At 40.8% G+C, this 22,937-nt stretch overlaps 5 protein-coding genes and 1 long non-coding RNA gene across 6 annotated transcripts; 4 read left to right on the forward strand and 2 right to left on the reverse strand.

Moving 5' to 3' along the window:
• Positions 1-38: 38 nt before the first annotated feature.
• On the reverse strand, positions 39-3,579 carry gcc1 (GRIP and coiled-coil domain containing 1). Its single transcript, XM_079551801.1, has 3 exons — positions 3,373-3,579; positions 1,947-3,048; positions 39-1,543 (listed from the first exon to the last, which is right to left on the reverse strand). The coding sequence occupies exons 2-3, from the start codon at positions 2,955-2,957 to the stop codon at positions 251-253; spliced, it is 2,304 nt and encodes a 767-aa protein (XP_079407927.1). The 5' UTR covers positions 2,958-3,048; positions 3,373-3,579; the 3' UTR covers positions 39-250.
• Positions 3,580-4,121: 542 nt separating this feature from the next.
• On the forward strand, positions 4,122-6,734 carry LOC306959638 (ADP-ribosylation factor 4). Its single transcript, XM_079551802.1, has 6 exons — positions 4,122-4,301; positions 4,443-4,523; positions 5,709-5,818; positions 5,890-5,961; positions 6,070-6,195; positions 6,284-6,734. The coding sequence occupies exons 1-6, from the start codon at positions 4,235-4,237 to the stop codon at positions 6,368-6,370; spliced, it is 543 nt and encodes a 180-aa protein (XP_079407928.1). The 5' UTR covers positions 4,122-4,234; the 3' UTR covers positions 6,371-6,734.
• A 113-nt stretch (positions 6,735-6,847) lies between these two features.
• lamtor4 (late endosomal/lysosomal adaptor, MAPK and MTOR activator 4) lies at positions 6,848-9,965 on the reverse strand. The gene is made up of 4 exons (XM_079551803.1): positions 9,851-9,965; positions 9,608-9,694; positions 7,417-7,534; positions 6,848-7,063 (listed from the first exon to the last, which is right to left on the reverse strand). Exons 1-4 carry the CDS (start codon positions 9,851-9,853, stop codon positions 6,966-6,968), a joined length of 306 nt encoding a protein of 101 aa, XP_079407929.1. The 5' UTR covers positions 9,854-9,965; the 3' UTR covers positions 6,848-6,965.
• A 163-nt stretch (positions 9,966-10,128) lies between these two features.
• Positions 10,129-12,689, forward strand: atp6v1f (ATPase H+ transporting V1 subunit F). The gene is made up of 2 exons (XM_079551762.1): positions 10,129-10,385; positions 12,368-12,689. The coding sequence occupies exons 1-2, from the start codon at positions 10,228-10,230 to the stop codon at positions 12,567-12,569; spliced, it is 360 nt and encodes a 119-aa protein (XP_079407888.1). The 5' UTR covers positions 10,129-10,227; the 3' UTR covers positions 12,570-12,689.
• Positions 12,690-13,083: 394 nt separating this feature from the next.
• LOC306959691 lies at positions 13,084-13,632 on the forward strand. The gene is made up of 3 exons (XR_013792638.1): positions 13,084-13,193; positions 13,262-13,321; positions 13,510-13,632. It is a non-coding gene; the product is annotated as an uncharacterized lncRNA (long non-coding RNA).
• Positions 13,633-16,564: 2,932 nt separating this feature from the next.
• Positions 16,565-22,387, forward strand: LOC306959461 (calumenin-A-like). Its single transcript, XM_079551576.1, has 7 exons — positions 16,565-16,673; positions 20,139-20,357; positions 20,919-21,112; positions 21,207-21,373; positions 21,451-21,511; positions 21,918-22,117; positions 22,214-22,387. The coding sequence occupies exons 2-7, from the start codon at positions 20,140-20,142 to the stop codon at positions 22,316-22,318; spliced, it is 945 nt and encodes a 314-aa protein (XP_079407702.1). The 5' UTR covers positions 16,565-16,673; position 20,139; the 3' UTR covers positions 22,319-22,387.
• Positions 22,388-22,937: the final 550 nt, after the last annotated feature.

The raw sequence follows: 22,937 nt of genomic DNA on the forward strand, positions 1-22,937 counted from the left end.
TTGTTGGCATTTTTTACATTATAGGGGTTATTAATGTCCTGCACAAAATGCACAAAAAGCAACACAGATCACAGTTTTATTTAATCATAGAGAAATTTGTAGCAAAATGTATAATTGGAGAATCAAACTGTTAATGCGTTTGTAATAAGTCTAGTTGCAGTAAAATGGAATGGGTGTCTTGAAAAAACACAATTAAATAGAAGAAATTATTGAAAGAGTGAACAGCCTGCTTATCTTGCATGATAGGGATTTATCTCTTTACAGTGCTCCACCACGGCCCTCCCTGCAGCTTCAATACTGCCTGTTTCTCTTGGGGACTAAAGTGCAAAATGGTGAGAATTGCACCAAGTGTCTGTTGTCGCCCACTCACATCTTGCAGAGTTAGAAATTTAAAGATGACATTTTTCAGATACTCTAGGTTGGCTCCTTCCCGATTTTGGTCTCGTAAAAGTTTATCAAGTTGACCCCTCAGATCAGCTATCTCCTCTTCATTACGTTCTCCATTAGCAATTAGCCTGGACTGTAGCTGGTGGACATCTTCCTCTAGCTGGTGCTTCTGCCGACGCAGTGCTCCTGTCTCCACCTCCTTTCGTGCAAGCTGCTCTGCATATAACAGTATGGTGGGTTCATTGGGCGTGGCCCGCAGCAAGGCCTGGCTGATTATATCCTCATCATACTGTTCACTCATGTCCTGATTGTCTGAGATGCGGTTGCCATCACTGCTGTTGCACCCTCGCGGAGACAGGCTGTAGCTCAGGGCCATTGCGCGAAGGTTTTCCAGCTCCTTGTCCTTCTCATCCAGTAGAGCCATGGTCCTCTCTCTCTGTTTGTGCAGCTCTGCCTCTAGTCTTAGCAGGTTTTCACGATGTAGAGCTTCTAGTCGCTCTAGTTCTTGTTTATGACTATTCTGAAGTGAGATTGTTTGATGCTGTCGCTCCTCAAGTTCCTTTCTGTGTTTGACCTCAGTCTCATCACTTTGAATGCGAAGATTAATGTACTTCTCTTTGAGTTCAGTAAGTTGGTCCTTTACCTCCTCCAGCTCTTTGGTCTGGGAGCCATCTTTAGCATTTTTGTTCTTAAGCACTACCTGTGCTCTGACCTTATAACGTTCAAACTCATCCTTGAGCTGTCTGAGCTCCTGCTGGTAGTATTGCACTGAGGCTTTTTCTTTGCACACCTCTGGATCTGTATCTGTTAAGGCTTCAATGTTTGATATCTGCTCTGGGCTCCTTTGACTTGCAAGCACAAGCAGCTTTTTTACCTTTTCCAGCTTCTCCTTCAGCACCGTCACATCCAGCTGGGTGTCATCTACGTAGACATCTGTATTCATCCTGCTTGAAGCAGCAATAGCCAGAGTCTTATTTTCTGTGTCCAACTGTAGTGTTCTGTCTCTGAGTCTCTGAATTATTTGCTGATCCCTCTGCTTTGCCTTCTCAGAAGAGCCTAGCAGCTCGGACAACTCTGACACCTGTTGCTCAAGAGCTGCCACCCTTTGCTCTTCAGCCCGAGCACGGTCACGCTCACGTTCCACAGCCTCATCCACCTGAAAGGTAAAAGGCACAGAGTGGTCACCCAATACAAACGGATTTTAACTGTTTTTTAATAGTTACTTTACAAACATTAGGCTTTTATTAAGTTTACCATAACGGCAACTTTATTTATTTTTTACTAAACAGAGAAAATGTATCTGAGGTTTCAGAAAGACTTTTTAAAGAATGTCCTGGCTTCAGAGGAGAACCTAATGAACGTTTTATGGTTGACTTTTAATGTTGGGGGTCGGGAAACTGGAACCCTACACAAACATGGAAAGAACATGTAAACTACACATAGAAAAGCTCCGCCATGCCTGTGATAGAATGCTGGACCTTCTAATTCTGAGGTGAGAGCGCTAACCGCTTTACCATGAGGTACCCAAACCCAAATGTGTAGAAGTAGAAATATCTTACCTTTCTGTTTTCATTCTGCATTTGCAGCTGAAAATGTTTTTTGAGCTCTGTCAGCTCCTGTTGAAGCTCTCCCACTCTGGGATCAGGTTTCTTTTGAACCTCCTCAGCTGCCTTTAGTCTTCTCTCCAGTTCGGTTCTCTCCTCCTTTAGTAAGTTCAGGTGAGCTTCAGTCTCTGCTCCTTGGTCTATAGCCTGAGATGTCAGAGCAAGAGCAGCTGTGGCATCCTGAAGGCGCAGCTCAGCATCTTGGCGACGCAGTTCTGCATCCTGCCGCAGATCTCTCTCCTGCTGCAGGAGCCGTTGCAGTTCTTTGAGCTGATGGGCGTGATCTCCTTGTTCCAGACCCCTCTCATGCTGCTGTGTGATTATCCGAGCACGGCTCTCTGCAAGCTGTTCCAGCAGACTCTGAAGTTCTGATTCGTGTTGTTTCTTCAAACTCTGAAGCTGCTCTTGCAGATCCTCTACCTCCTGCTTTTGTAGACGTTTGTCAGCCAAAAAACTCGCCTCCATCCGGGATTTTTCTTGCGTAACTGTTGCCAAAGAACTGGTGAGTGTGTTCAGTTGAGCCTTCAGTTGTAAAACTCTGCGATCAGCCTCTGGACCTGGTGGAGGAGTGGCTCTATGCTGCTCCATGTCACTGCTCGTCGGGCCAACTCCACTCTCTGTGCCACTAGCATCAGCATCTGCCTGCTCCTCTTCACTCTGGTCCTTTGGTATGTCAAAAGATGCTGCAGTATCAACACTGTCCTCACTGTGCTGAGAACAGCAATCATCAGGAAGGTCCGCCCTGATGTCCAGATTTGGCTGGATTTGGTCCACATCCTGAGAAACTGACAGGACTTTCAGACTTGTCTCCAACGCCTCTTTTTCTTTCAGCAAGCTCTTGTACGCACGTACCACATCTCTGAAACGTGTCTGATACTGGACAAGCTGCTTTTTCTGGGACTCTATTGTCTCTGTGAGATCTTTTCTGCTGGGACCACCCCCAAAACTCATCCCAAACTTTTCCATAGTTCATCCAAAGTAACTATATCTCTATATTGAAACAGACGGAATATCTTCAGAAACCCTTAGCTCTCTTCCAATCCTCAAGACTCCCCATCTGAAAGGCACAATGGACATGTATCTGATTATTACTTGGTTTGATGGGATACTGTCTGTGCTAAAGTATTAATCGTAGGTTGTTGTTTTTTGTACAGGAGAAGTAGCATTTTTTATAAAGACGTCACATTCTGCAACTGAAGATTGGTGATAAACAACACAACAACAGAAAACAGGCAAAATATTGAGTATCAACAATGTTCGGGTGAAATGGTTAATCTAACTTCATCATATGCTCTTTAAATTAGTTGTTTATCAAGTCTGAGAAGTGTCCATTCAAACATCTGCTGAAGTAGGTAAAATAGTCAACCCATCTTTATCTTACCGATGGTCGGTGGTGTCAGAGTCACGCAAGAACTCCAGTATCTTAATTTTGATATGAGATGTATCTAATAAACGAGAAATCCTACATGAAACAATAACATCACCAACAGACTAGTGACCACGTCCAAAACGGCTGCCATGACACTTTAAACCCGGAACAAGATGGTACGTTTAAGGGTTACCGGAATTTCGAGTGTCTCTCTGTTTCTCTTTTTGTTTTTTTCTGGTTTGTTCCGCGTATAAATAACTTAAAAAAAACTGTTAAAAGTTTGAGGGGAAAAAAAACTCAGTTTTTCTACTTATTAAAGTTTCCGTTTGTTCTTTGTTTTTTATTACGGTGTATTTTAACTGCAAGATAGGCGATAACCTCCTTTACAGGCATACTACAAATAAGCTCTTAGGTAACTTCAATCCTAAGGCTTGGAAGAATACTTGAAGGCATTCTGTACCTTTATGTAGGCTATATCTATTCTAGAATAAAGTTGTATCGTCTGCCAACAGGCTACATTTAATCAGATAATTAACTCAGATCATTCCTGAACATATGCAGAAAGGGCCTGCGTTCCCAGAAGGAACAAGGTGCGACAGGGTCACCTTGTTAAATACCTCGATTAATATGAAATCTAGCTGTGGTTCCAGAATGTAATTAAACTGAACTATTGTAATTTTGTATACGTATATAGATCCATGTTGGAGAATGGGATTTTTACTTCCGGTTCCGGGCGGCGCCTCCAGGCTGGACGTGGCAACAGTAAACTAGCCTAGCCCCTCCCACCTCACCACGGCAGTCTTTGAGGAGCTGGGTCTTTTGCTGGGACGTCTCTTTTCACTGCGCTTGCATCAATCCAGGAATTTTGAATGAAATGGGACTTACCGTATCAACTTTGTTTTCTAAGTTTTTTGGCAAAAGACAGATCAGGATACTGATGGGTAAGAAACATCGCTATGCTACTAGCAGCGAGATGGAAAGCGTGGCGTAGCCTATGAATTCCACTTCCGTATTGATGTACTTGATGTCTGAAGTTGTAATTCTGTATGTTTTGTAAACGTAAGTGATCTTTATATTTTCAGTTGGTTTGGATGCGGCTGGCAAGACAACCATTCTGTATAAGCTGAAGCTTGGAGAGATTGTCACCACTATCCCCACAATCGGTAAAGTTTCTCACTATCCGACACTCCAAATCTTATAGGTATACACAGCAAAAAGGTGTAAATGACACATTAAACATATAAAATATACAATAGCAATTAGGAAAATGATTAAGGAGTATGATTTCTATAACAATCATTTGACCAGTGATATTGGCTGTTTCCCAAAGCCTCAGTACCTTGCCTTGCCTTGCCGTGGCAGTGTCCTGCCTTGGCCCAAAAAGAGCTGCTCGTGGAACAATCGTCAGAGGGAAAGGAAGGACATCACAGAGGAAGTTATGTTTCATCCAGGGGAGAGCGGAGTGTCTGCTAACAAATAAAAATAAATAAAAAGTAATCAGAGAACTTGAAAATGCTAAATAAAAGAGGGACTAAAACTTTAGAAGAAAAAATCTGAAAGTGCCTTATTTTAATTTAATTAAATGCCCACGAAATAAATAAAAAAATATATACATTTCAAGTTAACAAAACAAATCATAGATTCAGTTTTTCTCTGTCTTTCGACTAAAAAGACAAAAACCTAAAATTAGTTTGACAAAAAATCTTGACAAAAAAAACCTATTGTAAAAGGAACACTGGCTGCAGAGCCATTAAACAAGTCAAAGCATGGAATTTAAGTTCTTTAAGTCACACAAGCCAGCACCACCTTTTTGTCTTTTTTCTCCTATGAGCTGTGGTGCATTATGGGTGATTTTGGCTGGTGAAAGGCAGCAAAGGCTACACTGATGTATTCTTGATAAATTAGCCACATGCTAACTAAAGGGAGGACAGATGCCTCCAGACGACTTGAACATTAGCATAGTATTTGGGCGGCGAGTGATGATGTGGCTGCCTGACCACGCCCACAACAGACCAGGGCAAGGCAAGGTACCTAGGCTTTGGGAAACAGCCAATGTTCATTAGCATAACAACCTTGTCTCTTGTTTTGGTTCGTTGATCATATACGTTGTGTATGGGCGACGTTATGAATATCAGTATTGCATTGGGAATAGTCTCTACTTTGGGGGACCCTTAAAAAAAAGACATGCAATAAATGTCATATGTGTGTGTGTGTCGCATTTGGGCAATAGCAAACTGAACTTGAACTCTACATTGTGTCAAATCCTGAAGCTAATAGCAATGATCAAAACCTGTTACCTGTAACATAATCATACATTTCACTAAGTCGTAATGATGTGTGTTTTTAAGGTTTCAATGTAGAAACCGTTGACTACAAAAATATCAGCTTCACTGTTTGGGATGTTGGTGGTCAAGATAAGATAAGGCCACTTTGGAGACACTACTTTCAGAACACACAGGTGAAGTAAAGTTGCAGATTGTCCACAAAGGGAGAGCGGCTTTTCATAACACATTTGTTGTACTGTTTTAGGGCCTCATCTTTGTCGTGGACAGCAATGACAGAGAGCGAATTGCAGAAGCAGAAGAAGAATTGTCAAAAATGGTATAATCTGTTTTCTAATTATTATATAAATTATGTTACGTTTGTTTTTTGCTTTCTTATCACAACTTGTCACATTAAATCTTGTCATGCCTCACACTGACTATTTAGATTCAAGAAGATGAGTTGAGAGATGCTGTAATCCTGATTTTTGCTAACAAACAAGATCTACCCAATGCAATGGGAGTGAGTGAATTGACGGATAAACTGCAATTGCATAGCAAACGGGACAAGACTGTAAGGAGCCCAAGATGGTCAACATTCATTTACACTTATTCACTTATTTTCAGATTTTATAACAGTTGTCTCTTTTCTCTGTCCTCAGTGGTTTGTCCAAGCAACATGTGCGACGCAGGGAGATGGCCTTTGTGAGGGGCTGGACTGGCTGGCCAAAGAGTTAGAAAAGCGGTAAATAAAAAGCACATGAGAAGCATTGTGTACCGTTGTTGTTGAACATATATATATAAACTGGGACTGGAAAATGTGGCTTTTTAAAAAAAAATCTTGTTAAATATTGAAAGCATTTATTGTATAAAGACATGACTCCAAGGACTCAAGTCAGTCAGTTGCCTAGACCCTTTTTAAAGATGAACTGAATCAGCATATTTCTAATGTTCTTAACTTTGACGGCTGTGCTAAAGGTTTCAAATGTCTGTGGGTGGCCAGTTTACCCCAAGTATGCAATGATCCACTCAACAGGGTGAAATCTCACTGTTAACATTGTTTTTAATGTGAAGTAGCAGAGGCAGCCATGAATTATTATTGTGAGAGGTTTCCTTTTTTTTCTTTTCTCATTATTGTTGAATAATTACTAACGGAAAACTGGGTTGTATTCAGGAATGCTTCCAATCTTTGTAAAGTAAAATGTAAGTTATTAAAATAGATAATAAACACCGGGAGACTTTTACAATTGCTGTATTTCACTTTATTCAAATAAAGATATATAGACACAAAAAGCTAAACAGGTAACAAATGGCGCCTTAAGGGCTAAGAAAATGCACAGTTTTTCATACATTAACAGGTTCTTGCTGGTTATGTTGACGCTTAACCACAAACACTTTATGACCAGAAACTGTTACAGTATACACAAAGTCATCCAGGATCACTGTAAGAAGAAAGGGAAACCATTTCAATAAAAGAGATGAGTGAATGAAGGCTATTTCTTAAATAAGTTAGTCTAAGCTTTAGTTAGTTTAGTTTAACACTGCACTTGTAAACAAAAACTTGTAAAGTACAATACAAGCGTAAGCCATTATTCTTCGTTTCTGTATTGATTTTTGGAATCAAATGTAATAATAAATCAAACTTGTATAGCACTTTTTTTTTGACACAAAGACAGAATACAAAATAAAAATGCAGACATTTGTTTTGTTTTACACGAGTATTCCATATAAAGTAAATGTGTAAAGTGTATTAGATACAGCCTTTTTTGCTGGCAGAATAGAAGATTGCGTTTACCTGACAAGCGTTTAAAGGGCACGTCAGGTGATCCTGATAACCTGAAGCGGCTTGCCGTGCGAACCATCTGCATCATCACTCCAGCTGTGTGCTCATCATTCTCCAACTCGCCTGCAGACTGAGGAGGGGGGGACTTTAATAAATTCTGCAATTTGTAATTGTTAAATGTATAAGCTGTGCCTGTGATTTAATAATTTGTGGTGGCTGACGAGGAAGCCATTGGTGCAGGTGGGCAGCCATGTTTCCGTCAGTTAGCCCCAGTGAGAGTGAATAAAATAAGGCAATGTAAAGCACTTTATGACTCAAGTAAGCTTCGATATGTGTAAGCACCGAAGTGGCAGCAAGTTGAATGCAAGTCTAAAGTCATTGGCATTTTTTGTTATTTAGGCCATGTGCTCGACCAGTGATGATGACAAACCATCCATTTCTCCCTCTTTTGCTGAAAAGCAGCTCTCAGAGCCTTGGATTTGAGATACGAAATAGTGATTTTGATCAAGAAATAAATCTAAAAATTGCCCATTTTACGTTGAAAACAAAATGGCAAAAAGAAAACATGGACAGTTTTTTCACCCGTGACAAGGATTGAAAAGCCCAATTCCCTGGTCATTGGCCTCAGGTCAAAGTCAAGTCCCAAGTTCTATACTTTGAAATATTCCTTCAAGTAATTGCTTCCTTGGTGTGTGTCGCCTGTTAATGCAAAACCGACACAAGAGAGTGTTTGCTCAGTGTGTGTTTGTTTTTCGGTTAAGTCAAGTCCCGAGTCATTAGGCCCACGTGCGATCAGGGCTGGAGAGGGGATATAATCGTATAGCAGTGCGATATACGATGAAAAATGTGTGGTATCAAAAGTTAGCGAGAAATATTTAAAAAACTCAATCACAAACGTAATCACTGGAATCACCATAATATTGCATTCCAAAGGCAGTAGCAATAATACTCTAAGATTGAGGGAAACAAAGGGCGCAAAGCCGCCCCTTGTTTTAGGCTTGGCAGTCGGTGACGGCCGATTGTCGCCACTTTGCGGGTATATTTTGTGTTGAAATCCAAGTGTCTCAGTTCACTATCAAGTGTCAAGCCATGATCAAAATAAGGACTCATAGTCTCACTACGCAGCCACTCCTACTTTCTGATTCAAAAGCAGAGGCCTATGAAGCAGGTTGAACTTGTCCTGGGCAAACCTGGATATGGAGCTTCTAGATAAGTGATACAACACAGCGCGTTATCAGTCGGCTAAGTTAACCCTGAATTTCTTTGAGGATTTTTGTGCACGTTGTGAAACAGGAGGAGTCAGTGCCAAGAGGCCGAGCACTGAAGAGACACAGTTCATATGAATATTAAAATCCATCACAAAAATCATGACGAATATATTAGCGCCATGTACAGCACTTGTCTGAACCGAGCAGCACATGAGGCGTATGTTCACATTTGTAAATAAATGGTCACATTTATACAGCGCCTTTCTACCTGCTTCAGGCACTCAACACGCTTCACATCAAGGAACCTCGTATTGATACATCAGTGTACGCAGACACTGCCTCCAGTGGCTGCGTACACTGATGTATCAATACGAGGTTCTTGCCCAAGGACACAACGACAGTGCACACCTGCAGGACGCGGGATTCGAACTGCTAATGGTGAAAGGAAACCCATACATTGACCAAAATACAGAAGTTTTCCGGAATACCCAGCTTGCCAACTGTGTCCGGAGGATGTACGCCATTTGTCCTTCTTGTTTTTAGTTGTATAATGCATTAAATGTAAGAACTACCAAGCCTGAGATTAGAGTCCTGTTGCATTGCAGTGAATGGAGCTCTGGTCTTCTCCTAGTCTAATATGGCACCGTCTAATCAAGTGGTTCATAATGTTGCTCCGTCTAACTCAATAGCGCTTTTCATTCATTGTGGATGAATAATGTATTTTTCATAAGTCTGCTGCCTGTGGAGATGTATCAGGCCCAGATTGTGTGTGTAGCGGCCCAAGAACACAAGAGAAAGCTGCCGCTGGGACCGATCCTACAACCTCTGACTCATAAAACTAATGCCCAACATGGTGAGCTAAAAAAAAAAAAAAAAAGAGTCAAAAAATGAAATGAGGTCCCACTCGCACGCCCCTTTTGCGTTATATCCTGTTTGTTCCACATTATATATATTTTTACACCCCCCGATGTTAAAAATGTGCACGACTGACTTACAGCTAGAACTCCGTCCTCACTGCTGATGACCAAATATCCGAGCTGGTCCGGGATGCGCTCCAGACCCGCCGTCAGAGCTGCCGTGGTCTGAAAACAAGAGTCAGGTGACGCTAATGCTAACAACTAAAATGTTATACACACATGACGACGGGTTCTGTGATACACACACTTCACCGACAGTATGTATTTCTTTCACCATGTTCCAGCTTAATTCACAAATGAAAAGCTGAAAACACAACTTACCATGTTTAGGGTTTAGATGTTGATCCCCTGCTTCATTTCCGGTTTCCCCAGACGTTCACGTGACTATTGATGCCTTCACGTGCTGCACTGGTGTTTCCTGACTCTGTGGGTAATACACGGCAGAGGCATTTAGGGCCGTGGCTTTCTGGTGTATCAAGGCAATGAATCTTTTGTTTTTAAGTCGATGTTAATAAATCCTTTTCTTTACGGTTTTAAATTATTTAGCATCAGAACACGACAGGGGGCGCTCTGTTGTCAACTCGTGTCTTGTGTCAAAGCGGAAGTGGAAGCCTGTCAGCTGATCGGTTCACATGATCTGAAGGATTTGTCACTGAACCTCACATTTTCCATTTACAGTTCTCAATAATACAGTAACAATGGCCGGTCGTGGAAAGCTCATTGCCGTGATCGGTGATGAAGACACTTGCACCGGCTTCCTGCTCGGGGGCATCGGTGAGCTCAACAAGAACCGCAAACCCAATTTCCTGGTGGTGGAGAAGGACACTAGCATCACGGAGATTGAGGAGACCTTCAAGTGAGTTGTCTTCTCAATACATTATGCCCAAAAGATCAACCTCATTTCCCCACCATGCTTTTCTGAGGGGATTATTAGGCCTATGAATTTGAGGCATCTCTAACCAATTTGCATTAATTTAATTTGCATACTGATACTGGTTAAATTTGGCTTATTGTTAAAGAAAGGCGCGGTCATATTCATATTGAAAAGTAGGCCTAATCTGTGATGGGAGGGATGCTGTGATGTGTGCGGGCCTCCTCGGCAGTTAAATCATTCCATTAAACCGCTGCGCTTTACAGATATTTACCACTAGGTGGTGGCAATAACACAAAACAACAAAGTATAGCAAAGATACATCGTCACGGTGGGACATCCGTGATTTTAGAGCCGATCGTAGCCAAGAGGAGGGGGACAAACATGATGCATCGACTCACTCTCTCCGCTCTCTCCCTCCACCTCTCCCTCCCTCCCACCCTCTCTCTCCCCTCTCTCCCACCCTCTCTCTCCCCCCTCCCTCCCTCCCACCCTCTCTTTCCCCCCTCCCTCCCACCCTCTCTCTCTCCCTCCCTCCCTCCCACCCTCTCTCTCTCCCTCCCTCCCTCCCTCCCACCCTCTCTCTCCCTCCCACCCTCTCTCTCCCTCCCTCCCTCCCTCCCACCCTCTCTCTCTCTCTCCCTCCCTCCCACCCTCTCTCCCCCCTCCCTCCCTCCCACCCTCTCTCTCCCTCCCTCCCTCCCACCCTCTCCCTCCCTCCCACCCTCTCTCTCTCCCTCCCTCCCTCCCACCCTCTCTCTCTCCCTCCCTCCCTCCCACCCTCTCCCTCCCTCCCTCCCTCCCACCCTCTCTCTCCCTCCCTCCCTCCCACCCTCTCTCTCTCTCTCCCTCCCTCCCACCCTCTCTCCCCCCTCCCTCCCTCCCACCCTCTCTCTCCCTCCCTCCCTCCCACCCTCTCTCTCCCTCCCTCCCTCCCTCCCTCCCACCCTCTCCCTCCCTCCCTCCCTCCCACCCTCTCTCTCCCTCCCTCCCTCCCACCCTCTCTCTCTCTCTCCCTCCCTCCCACCCTCTCTCCCCCCTCCCTCCCTCCCACCCTCTCTCTCCCTCCCTCCCTCCCACCCTCTCTCTCCCTCCCTCCCTCCCACCCTCTCCCTCCCTCCCTCCCTCCCACCCTCTCTCTCTCCCTCCCTCCCTCCCTCCCACCCTCTCTCTCCCTCCCTCCCTCCCACCCTCTCTCTCTCTCTCCCTCCCTCCCACCCTCTCTCCCCCCTCCCTCCCTCCCACCCTCTCTCTCCCTCCCTCCCTCCCACCCTCTCTCTCCCTCCCTCCCTCCCACCCTCTCCCTCCCTCCCTCCCTCCCACCCTCTCTCTCTCTCTCTCCCTCCCTCCCACCCTCTCTCCCCCCTCCCTCCCTCCCACCCTCTCTTTCCCTCCCTCCCTCCCACCCTCTCTCTCCCTCCCTCCCTCCCTCCCACCCTCTCTCTCCCTCTCTCTCTCTCTCGCTCTCCCTCCCTCCCTCCCTCCCACCCTCTCTCTCCCTCCCTCCCTCCCTCCCACCCTCTCTCTCCCTCCCTCCCTCCCACCCTCTCTCTCCCTCCCTCCCACCCTCTCTCTCCCTCCCTCCCTCCCACCCCCTCTCTCTCTCTCTATCCCTCCCTCCCTCACTCCCATCCTCTCTCTCTCTCCCTCCCTCACTCCCTCCCTCCCTCCCTCCCTCACTCACTCACTCATTCACTCCCATCCTCTCTCTCTCTCTCTCTCTCCCTCTCTCCCTCCCTCCCTCCCTCCCTCCCTCACCCTCTCTCCCTCACTCACTCACTCACTCCCACCATGTCTCCCTCCGTCATTCACTCGCACCCTCTCTCCCTCCCTCTGTCTGTCTGTCTGTCTGTCTGTCTGTCTGTCTGTCTGTCTGTGGAAAATGAACTTCTCCTTTCCTCTTGCTTTTGTTTCTTATGTGTTGTTTAGTTGTTTAGCCAACTAAAATCTTCCATTTGTTCCATTAGGAGTTTCTTAGCTCGTAACGACATTGGTATCATCCTGATCAACCAGTTCATTGCAGAGATGATTCGTCATGCCATTGATGCACACATGCAGTCCATCCCAGCCGTTCTGGAGATACCATCAAAAGAGCACCCATATGATGCGTCCAAGGACTCCATCCTGCGCCGGGCCAAGGGAATGTTTTCTGCTGAGGACTTCCGATGAACGCACACATTCATGTGTCATGTTTCCTTAATGATGTGTTTGTCAAAGGAAGCGTATTTGTTGTGGATATATTTCCACTTTTTGATGTGATAATAATGTACAGTTTGAGATTGACCAGAAAAGAAAACGTATTTTGTTTAAAAATGTGACATGGCTTTGTTTTGTGTTTGTGGATTAAATATTGTCTACATTAACTTATTAACTATTCAACAAACTATCTGTGCTGAAAATAAAGATGTGATTGTGAGAAACTATCTTCTTCATTCATGCATTGTCATGTCGTGCCACATTTATTCAGTAGAAGTGAACACATTAGGTCAATAGGTCCAGTTCTCATGGAGTGTGACTGATACAAGTAAATAATGAATCAGCTCTCAGGGTCAACATCACTCAAACTGCTGCGTGCACAACCTTCAACTGACTCAGGCTGGAGGACAACCGTGAGTAAAGTCAGGCATATTTCAGCAGTGACCTCAGCAGGGGTGGTATAAAACCTCAAAGAGCTGCTGTTTGTGCTGCAGATCACCATCCACCAGGGAGGATGTCACTAACAATGATCATGATGCTGACAGCAACTGTGGCGCCCGTATTTGGGCATCCTCTTCATCCTCAAAAAAACATCAGGTAAGATGAATTTGAAACCGTGGTTTAAATTAGCATTTTTAATTAGATTTTTTTCCAATATATTTTAGTCAATTTAACACCACAGACAGTTTTGAACCCTCGAAGACCCTGCAAAATCCCATAATAAGGTATGTCTACTGAGCACTCTAACACTGTAACAACTATGTATGATTGCAGCATCCCTACAAACACTTCATGGTCAGCAAATCATCATTTTAAATTAAGTTACATCAGTTACACGTTTTTAATTTTAACAGATTTTTTATTTATTTTTTTCATACTCCTTTTATGCTGCCTGGTGTTCGGAAATGATCAGGAATGTGTCAGCAATCAACAACGATGAAGGAGATGCTTTCCCTGTGAGGTGAGTTTGCTCTTTAACATGTTAACGTCTACAATAGATCTAAATTGGACTAAATGCAAACCATGTCTAAATCAGACAAAAACACCCAGCTTAAACGCATTACTAAACCACAAATTCCATTAGCTCGTATCAGAATGAATAAAGTGACAGATGACAGATGACCCTTCTGACCACCTAAAGAAACCCAAGTACCACCGCTGGTGCACGTTCAGGGGCGGATCTAGAAAAAAAAATCCAGAGGTGGCAACACATTTAACAATGTCGAATGTTTGAGCCTCACAAAGTTGTATACAAATAGCAGCATTATCCATAAAATAAGTAGAGGGTTTCTAACTCAGGTTAAATTGAAAGTTTTATATAAAAATAATAAATCAATAAATCATCTTAAGAGCAACAGGAGCTGGCACCTGGCTCCTTATTTAGCTACAAACTTATAATTCTTTGTCCTGTCAAAAAAGTGCTAAATGAGAGTGAGCCTGTGTAAGCACCCAAGTAGCTTCTAGAGCAGATGTTAAACATCACATGACATCAATGGGGTGGCAAGACCTTTACTAGGGGCGCCACCCCTCTAGATCCGCCCCTGTACATGTTTTCTAGCAACCTGCTTTGTTATGTAAAGGAGCCATACCTGAAAAATATAGGATACATACATATAAATAATCAATTGCAGAACTTTATCTGAATCAATTGTGACTTTTTTGTTGTTGTTTTACTTCCTCCTTTCATGGTCAGCAGTAACATATCAACAATCCAGAACAAAACCCATGCTGAGTTGAGTTCACTCTCCCCGAGATTTAAATCATAACCTTATATATTTTCAGAGCTTCGGCTCACATGCATTCTTGTCATGTTTACAGAGGAGGAAACTCCACTTTTCAGACAAGAGCGAACAGCGCTGATGCCAGGCCTTTTATGTAAGTCTTACAAAGAATTGAACATCTCAGGTTATACTATAGCTCATTAGCTTTTTCTTCAGGATTCTTCTTCCCCAAATCGAAACGTAAGAAGTCAATTCTTTCTTACTTCCTTATAACTTATTCACATATCTAAAGAAACTGTTATTTAATTTTAGGGAGAGCAGAAAGTAAGTGTATTTTCCACTTTATGCGTTTTTACATATCAACTCTTTTCCTTATTCTGTACCCGATTGGCTGTCTTTTTCTTTAGTACAATCACACGTGGTGGTTGTCCCCTTCCCACCTGTCTGACTGCCAACCTTGGCTCCAATCTTCAGACTGGAGATGAGACGGCCGGAAAATCCACATCAGATCCCTTGGGAATCGGAAAGAAATAATGCCAGGACAGTCTCTGCACAAAATCTCAATATCCAGCAAAAATTGCTCTGAATTTTTCGCTCTCTTTATTTGACTTATTAACACTGAAACATGAGGCTAGCATGTTAGTATCTGATATATTATGAGTCATGCCAAGCTATGTGGTAGAACTATTGTGATCATGCCAAAATGTATATTGAGCAAGGGTTGTTGATCTATTTGTCATTTAAGTGGCCTTCTTTGAAATGTCACCGGTCTATTTTGTTTTTGTTTCTTTTTAGATGGAATGAAACCATTGAAAATACAATTAAAACAATGTAAGCTTTTTGATCTACAACCACTAACCCATGATTACATATTACATTGTGTCCTCTTTGTTTGCCCTTTTCAGGAATTCTTATTATTATTATTACCATAATACATCTAACTGTTCAGTTTGATATATTCTCCTAGAGTCCTAGAGTGTACTTGTAAAAGACTTTAAGTTTTTTTACACTTTATGATATTGCATTCTTATTCCTTGGTAGGCAGGGCGCTGTTGGTTTTGCCTGTCGCTTTAGCGTATGCGCAATCAATGACCTGGCCCACAATATTAACAGAGGAGGAGATGAAGTTGCTGGACGTAAAACCAAACATCCTTTGGGGCCTGGAAAGTGACCCACAGGAACATCAGCATCTCTCACAAGGATTTGTAATGTCAAAATGTGGGGGGGGGGGAAAGAAAAAAAAAAAAAACTCCTTGGACCCTGACATGTATTACTTCATTGTGAGGATTATGTTCTGCCTGTGAATCTTGGTTTGGGATTTTGCTTTTGTTTTGTATTCCTCATTCATCCATTCTTTTTAAGTGGGAGTGTGTACATTTTAAATAGTTTGTTGGTTTAGTTAATCCAAACCGAACACATTTGTGACATCCAAATTCTTCGCTTGGATGAGTTTAGCACATTTCATCACTTTCTGTGAGTTATGGTACGATGTAAACGTCAACTAAACTGCAAGGTCACAGTCAATAAAAACGCTTTATAATTAGATGCTCTTTTTATTTTATTTTATAACAATAGCCTATAAAAGATAAATGTTCTTGCATCTGATTCTTATTTCATGTTTTTATTTATTTACTATTAATTTTCATTTTTCCTTTTGGAAAGGAACAGGCCACCGATTTTCCATACTGAGCTTAGACAAGTTGATGTGTACCTGTCTGGTCTTTGTGCGTGCGCTCAGTCACGCAAAACGACTAAAGATGTTGTTAGCATTGACCTCTCCCAGTATATTCCTATAGCTCCAAACGGGCAACAAAGACCAGACAGGTATGTATCAACTCGGTAAGAACATATCTCAGTATGTAAAAACGGTGGCCTGTTTCTTTAAAAGCATAACTTTGTGATATTATATGGTTGATATCTTATAATTGAATAAGGGGCTTGGTAGAGTGTTTTGCTCTACTTAGCCTAAAAATATCTATATATAAAAAAAACCTTGGTGACCCTACATCACTTTCTGCAGATTAAAAAGAGATTTTACAACCTAAGTGATTAATTTTAGATAAAACAGCAAGGCTTCTTTCCTCTGTATAATTTCGTCATTCTCGTGGCTCCTCGACGACGTGGCATGTAACAGCGGAGGCGTGGCCACCGCTGTCAGACTCCCTTGTTCTCTGAAACGGACCAATCAGAAGCGCCGTCGCGTCTGCGGCAGACGGTGATTGGTCCGGCCGAGTCCAGCTGCTGTCCCGAAGCTGTACGAAGATCGGCGCTTAAAAGTAAAAAAAAAGAAAAAGAAAGAAAATCGGCGTGTCTGTGTGTGTAAGTCTTCAAGCAGCGGAGTGCAATAATCTGCGAGGTAAGCGCATTCCGTTATACTACTGTTTCGTCGCATAGGCTGCGCATTTCTGCAGTCAATATAAGAGATCTTTCTAAATTGGGAGGCATACAGCTATATTGCCAAGTTTTTTTTACGGGTAGCTGCCATATTTCCCACAAACTTCTCATAGTCAGTGTGGCAGTGAATAACACGAACATTTAATAAATAAATAGCCTAAAATTAACTAGAGTAAAAAACACAACAAGGGTGTTGAAATCGCACTGCGACCATTTAAATAGGCGACATGGGGTCAACAGTGTTGGGGAGAATACTTTGAAATTATACTTTAGCCTATAGTTCCAGAAGAATACTCGCCAGAATACTTAGGCTATTGTATTCTGAATACTTTCACATGGATGTCCATTATAGGTACGCTATAGAAGTGCGCTATGAACATGTAGGAACAAACGCACTCTGGCAAATGCTCCAGGATCACATGATACACAGTGCACATGTGCAGGAAACACTTTATTTTACACTGTACCCTTGATACATTGTACCTGCCAGATGTAGTACAATATAATGTGCTATTTAACAATGTGTAATGACTTGTACTTGTGGGCTACGTACATGATGAAATAAGATGTCTTTGTAGTTTGGAGGTACACAATGAATAAGACAAAAGACCCTAATTCTAACCCTAATCTTAAGGTTTGTATGTTTTACTACACCTCCAAAGTACTAATACACAATATTCCATTGTGTATGTAGTACATAGGTAAGTTATGGTTGTTACAAAGCAGATTACACTCAGTGTTGGGGAAAATACTTTGAAATTGTATTTAGTTACCGAATACTTGCCTTAAAATGTCTTTTGTAACGAATTCCGTTGCTTTTTCTAATCAGAGTACTGTATTCTGAATACTTAGAGTACTTTAAGAATACTTCACATTGATTGTCATTAAATGTATGTATAAATATGGCGTATAATTACAAAAGTGAAGACTGCAATTGTTGGAACACCTGTTTAAACTCAATTACCATTTATTAGAAACTAAAAAACTCAGTTGGCAAATGGAGCAGCAGATCCAGCATCATGTGACGCATGTGCAGTGTTTGTATGAACTGTGACATAAGGCATTTGTATTTTTTTTACTTTAGGAGGAAAAACGGGTCAACATTAAAAGTTCTTTCTTAATAATGTCGTGCAATATGGAGCTAAAATGATTGATGATTGTATACTGGCATGTTTTGCCTTGATATTTGGAAAGTAACTGTATTCTTAATATTGTCAAATTAAATGATGTAACTTTACCAGAATACAGTTACTCAGAAGGAGTATTCTTAATACGTGCTCTTAATACATGTATTTAGTTACTCCGCAACACAGATTACACTGTATTAGATTTAGTTTGGTACAATCAAGTAGGGTAAAATTAAGTGTAACTAGTGAGTGTAAACGATATTAAAAACAGTGGAATCAGTCACTCAAAACGAGGATTCTAAATACATGTATCACGTCACTCCCAAACACTGCTGGTCAGTCACCAAAACATGTAACTATGTAAGTTACTCAGACAAAGTTGGTCTTGTTCAAGGATCAATTACTCCAACATAAAGCCAGGACATTTGATCGTTATCAAACTCCACACTGCTAACACTTCAGGGCAAAATACTTACTCAAAATTACTGCCAAGATGTGTGTCAACTAACGTTCACTTAAAGAAACAGGCCACTGTTTTTCCATACTGAGATATGTTTTTACCTGAGCTTAGATGAGTTGATCTGTACCTGTCTGGTCTTTACACGTGCGCTCAGTCAAACAAAAAAGACCAAAGATGTTGTTAGCATTTAGCCTCTCCTCCTCTCCTCTATGGGGCCAAACAGGGGTGAAGTTAGAAGTGACCAAGCTCTTCCACGTTTTCCATATTAAAATACGTTTACGTGAGTAGTTACACGATCCAAGTCTAGTTACACAAAATGAAACATGTCAATTTTCTAAGCGGTTAAAAAGGGGAACTATATTGTAACAGTAAAGCAAACTATACTTCGATCGTGTAAATGCTCACATAACCGTATTCAAATAGGGGAAACGTGGAAGAGCTTGGCAGCTTCTAACTTCACCCCAGTTTGGAGCAATAGGGACATGCTGGGAGAGGCTGAATGCTAACAGCATGTTTGGTCTTTTTGTGTGACTGAGCTCATGCGTGAAGACCAGACAGGTACACATCAACTCGTCTTAGCTCAGGTAAGAACGTATCTTAGTATGGAAAAGTATAGAAGAGTATCCGAACTTCAGCTTGTCCCTACGCTGTGAAAAAATCCTGGTGAGAACCCTGGATGTCACACCAGGTGAGAAGAATGCAGCTGATGGGAAGTTTCTCACTTTAGATGTGTTAAAAAATAGATTTGGCTTTTTTTTTATGAAGAAGGTGCAATATCAATCATAAGGTGTCCACTTTGTTGACCCGATTTTGTAAATAATATTTTTTATGGGTGGAAATGTACATTACTCAACAATAAACATGTCACGGTTCTACATTTCTGAGTCACAATTACTGTAATCTGAGGAAAATAATTGCTGTTTCTTCAGCCTTTGCACAAAATGTATGCTACGGCTCATGGGACGTGACAGTGGTTTTCCTTGGGTCCTAAATTTCTTACAATGAACCTACTGTGAGCTTTTATAGCCACAGTAATTGTAAAACCGGTTAATCCTGACATCCCTACAATTAAAATATGATTTTCTACACTGCTAATTGTAGTTATCGTCCACTCTGTTGCTGTTATCTGTTTCAATTTCATTAAACCTACAACAAATGCGATTTATGGTTAAAATATCTGAATAAAGAAAGGGACTTTTAACTTAATCAAAAAACATCTAGTTTTAAAAGCTTTTGTACAATTTAAATACATGCAAGTGGCACACTAATGTAACAGAGTGGACACACTGTTTTTTAATATCTCTAGAATTTATTTAAAAAAAACAAGCTTCAGCAGCTTGAGCCTGGCCTACATGCTTTTCAGTCAGTATAATCTCTTGTTTTTAATAGGATATATATATATATATATATATATATATATATATATATATATATATATATATATATATATATATATATATATATATATATATATATATATAAAACACAATCAAAAAGAAATGTCAAGATAACATCAAGATAAATAAAGTACACACATTAAAAAAAGACCTTTTGTAATTCTCTCTGTGGTAAAACTGTGGAACAAACTAAATGAATAAACTAATGATAAAACATAATCAAGTTTAGAAGAAAATATAAGGTGGATGTGTTTTCAAGGTACACAAGTATAGGTAAAATAGATATTCAAATAATAAACCAAAATAACAGAAACAATCATATGTTTCACTTATACACTGTATAAAAGTGTTGAATACCAAACATGTAATTAAATGTTCATAATTGTGTATGCTTGTTTTTTTCTGACAGCAAGGTAACCTCTTTGTTTCTTTTTTTCCCCCAGAATGATGCGTTTCTTGTTCCTTTTCTTCTCCCTGTGTGTTGTCTCTGGCAACAGTAAACCCACAGAAATTAAAGATCGTGTTCATCATGAAGAGCCACTGAGCAACCTTAAACATGATGACAGCCAAAACTTTGACTATGACCATGAGGCCTTCCTTGGCCACGATGAGGCTAAAACCTTTGAGCATCTCACTCTTGAAGAGAGCAAACGAAGACTGGGGTTGGTCCAGCAACAGACAATACTCATAGTCGGGGGCCAAAGTCTCAAAATGGGGTTGAACCTGACATGGTCTGCCATACTTTTTATTTGTGTTTTTTTCTGTTAACTTTAACCGTAAGGACCAATAATTGCTGGAAATATCGCCAAAAAAAAAATGTGGCCATTTGAGTGTATGCACCCCCATGTCAAAAAAGTCGCTTTTTACACAGGTCCATAGTTTGGTTTAGGCCATTTCCAGCCCATTAGAAAATGATTTACACCATTGTATTTGGCATCATTGTAAAGAATGCATGGTCATGTTTCATTTGAGCCCAGAGTACTACTCTGTGACAATTTCTGTGGTAACCATAGCTCCTCAAACTCAAACCTGAGGACGTTTTTTCACCATTTTTGCCATTCACTTAACCGAAAAATCAGAAGTAAAGAGTATGACAGACCATGTCAGGTTCAACCCAATTTAAAGAGCTTTTGAGACTTTGGCCCCCCTATTAGGTTTCATAGAGTCTTGTAGGACCCTCACACTTTGTTTGTACTTCTAACGCTGACTTTTCCTTCTTATAGCATCATTGTTGGAAAAATAGACGCTAACAAAGATGGTTATGTCTCTGAAGAAGAGCTCAAAATTTGGATCAAAAGAGCTCAACAAAAATACATCTTTGATAATGTTCAAAATCAATGGAATGACTTTGACACCAACAATGATGGATATATTGGCTGGGAAGAGTATAAAAATGTGACCTATGGCAGCTACTTGGGTAATAGTCTTTTGTTATCATCATGACATTAATTGAATAACACCTCTATGCCGATATATCTTATCTAATATTTCAATCAATTTTGGTTTTCCAGATAGTCCTCAGACAGACACAGACTTTAACTATGCCCACCTGATGCAAAGGGATGAGCGGCGCTTCCGGACGGCTGACACAAATGGGGATATGTATGTAAATAAGGAAGAATTTACCGCCTTTCTTCATCCAGAGGAGTTTTCCCACATGAAGGACATTGTAGTTCAGGTAGGCTGGAATTTCATTTTGGTACCTTTGCAGAAAACTATTGGGGAAAAAAATCTATTATGATTATGTTTCATCAGGAAACTATTGAGGATATTGATAAGAATGGAGATGGCTATATTGATCTACATGAGTATATTGGTGAGTGTATTTACTTTGCTTTCATTAATCAATCCATCAATCACTTTTACTGTCACTGTCATATAAATTATACAGTTTTGTTGGACCGTCATAACATTCCATAGTAATAAAAGTGCTTTTCATGGTGCAGAATCCCACAAATATCCACAGTATAACATTAGCATAACAACATTAATAATACAATCCAGAAACTATTTTTTAAAGTTCTAGGCAGGAGTTATTTAACTTAAGCTGTTTTAAGTTAAATAAATTCACAATGGTTTGCATTAGTCACCAGGCGGCCATGTTATTGTTGTGGTTATGCACCCGGCATTGTTTGTTAGTACAATCGATGTGTGGCATTTCGCTAGATGGTCGACATCTGCTAACATATAGGAAGTATGCTAAACAAGTGTGTATTCTGTAGGTGACATGTACTCACCTGAGAATGGTGAGGAAGAACCTGACTGGGTAAAATCTGAGCGAGAACAGTTTGCTGAGTTCAGAGACAAAAATAATGATGGGAAAATGGATAGACAAGAAACACTTGACTGGATCCTTCCGGAAGACTATGACCATGCTGAGGCAGAGGCTAAACACTTACTGCATGAAGCAGATGCTGACAGGGTACGTCAAGCCTGAGATCTGCATTATATTGAATATTTTTTACCTTTGTTATAGTCTTTTTGAAAGTAGTATCCTGTGTGTCTTTTTTTCCTTCAGGATGGCAAACTTACAAGAGAAGAGATTGTGGAGAAGCATGAAGTTTTTGTTGGAAGCCAAGTTACCAACTTTGGAGAAGCTTTGATGCGACATGATGAATTTTAAAGTTGAAATATATTTTGATTATCAGATCGCTCTCATTCTAGGGAGTAATTTATAAATGTTAAATTTGTTTTAAATGTTTACAGAGTTTACTTGTACTGTTACACAGCTTTTTTAATACAAGCTCACCAAGTTGGTATTTTTGCTTTTTGATCCAGCACATCCACAACACACTCAGTTCCTGTGGATGTGCGTATCTCTACCTACAAAGACAAATGTAACCTTTGCCATAATATTTATGTTTATAATGCTTTTATTATTGATGTTTATTACTATTATTATATTATTATTATTATTATTTTATTATTATTATTTTCATTATTATTATTATTATTATTAACAATACATTTCATGTCTTTGTTTCCAAATGCTTGCAAATATTGCATGCTATGCAATTACCTTTTTTATTGTTTGCCCAAAATTTGATAAAATTTGATGAAATTTGCTTTTGTGACTTTTGTGGTTCATAAAAAAATGTAAACAATATCACAACATCAAATGTTTGTCATGGGATTTATGATTAATCTTACAGATGAAATATGTCGTATTATTTTATTTTATTTATATGTGTTTTTCTGTCTTTTCTTTTTTTTTGCGTGTGTTTTTTTCTTTTTTTTTGACA

This window comes from Gobius niger (assembly GCF_951799975.1).
Source record: "Gobius niger genome assembly, chromosome: 2".
Classification (NCBI taxonomy): Eukaryota; Metazoa; Chordata; class Actinopteri; order Gobiiformes; family Gobiidae; genus Gobius; species Gobius niger.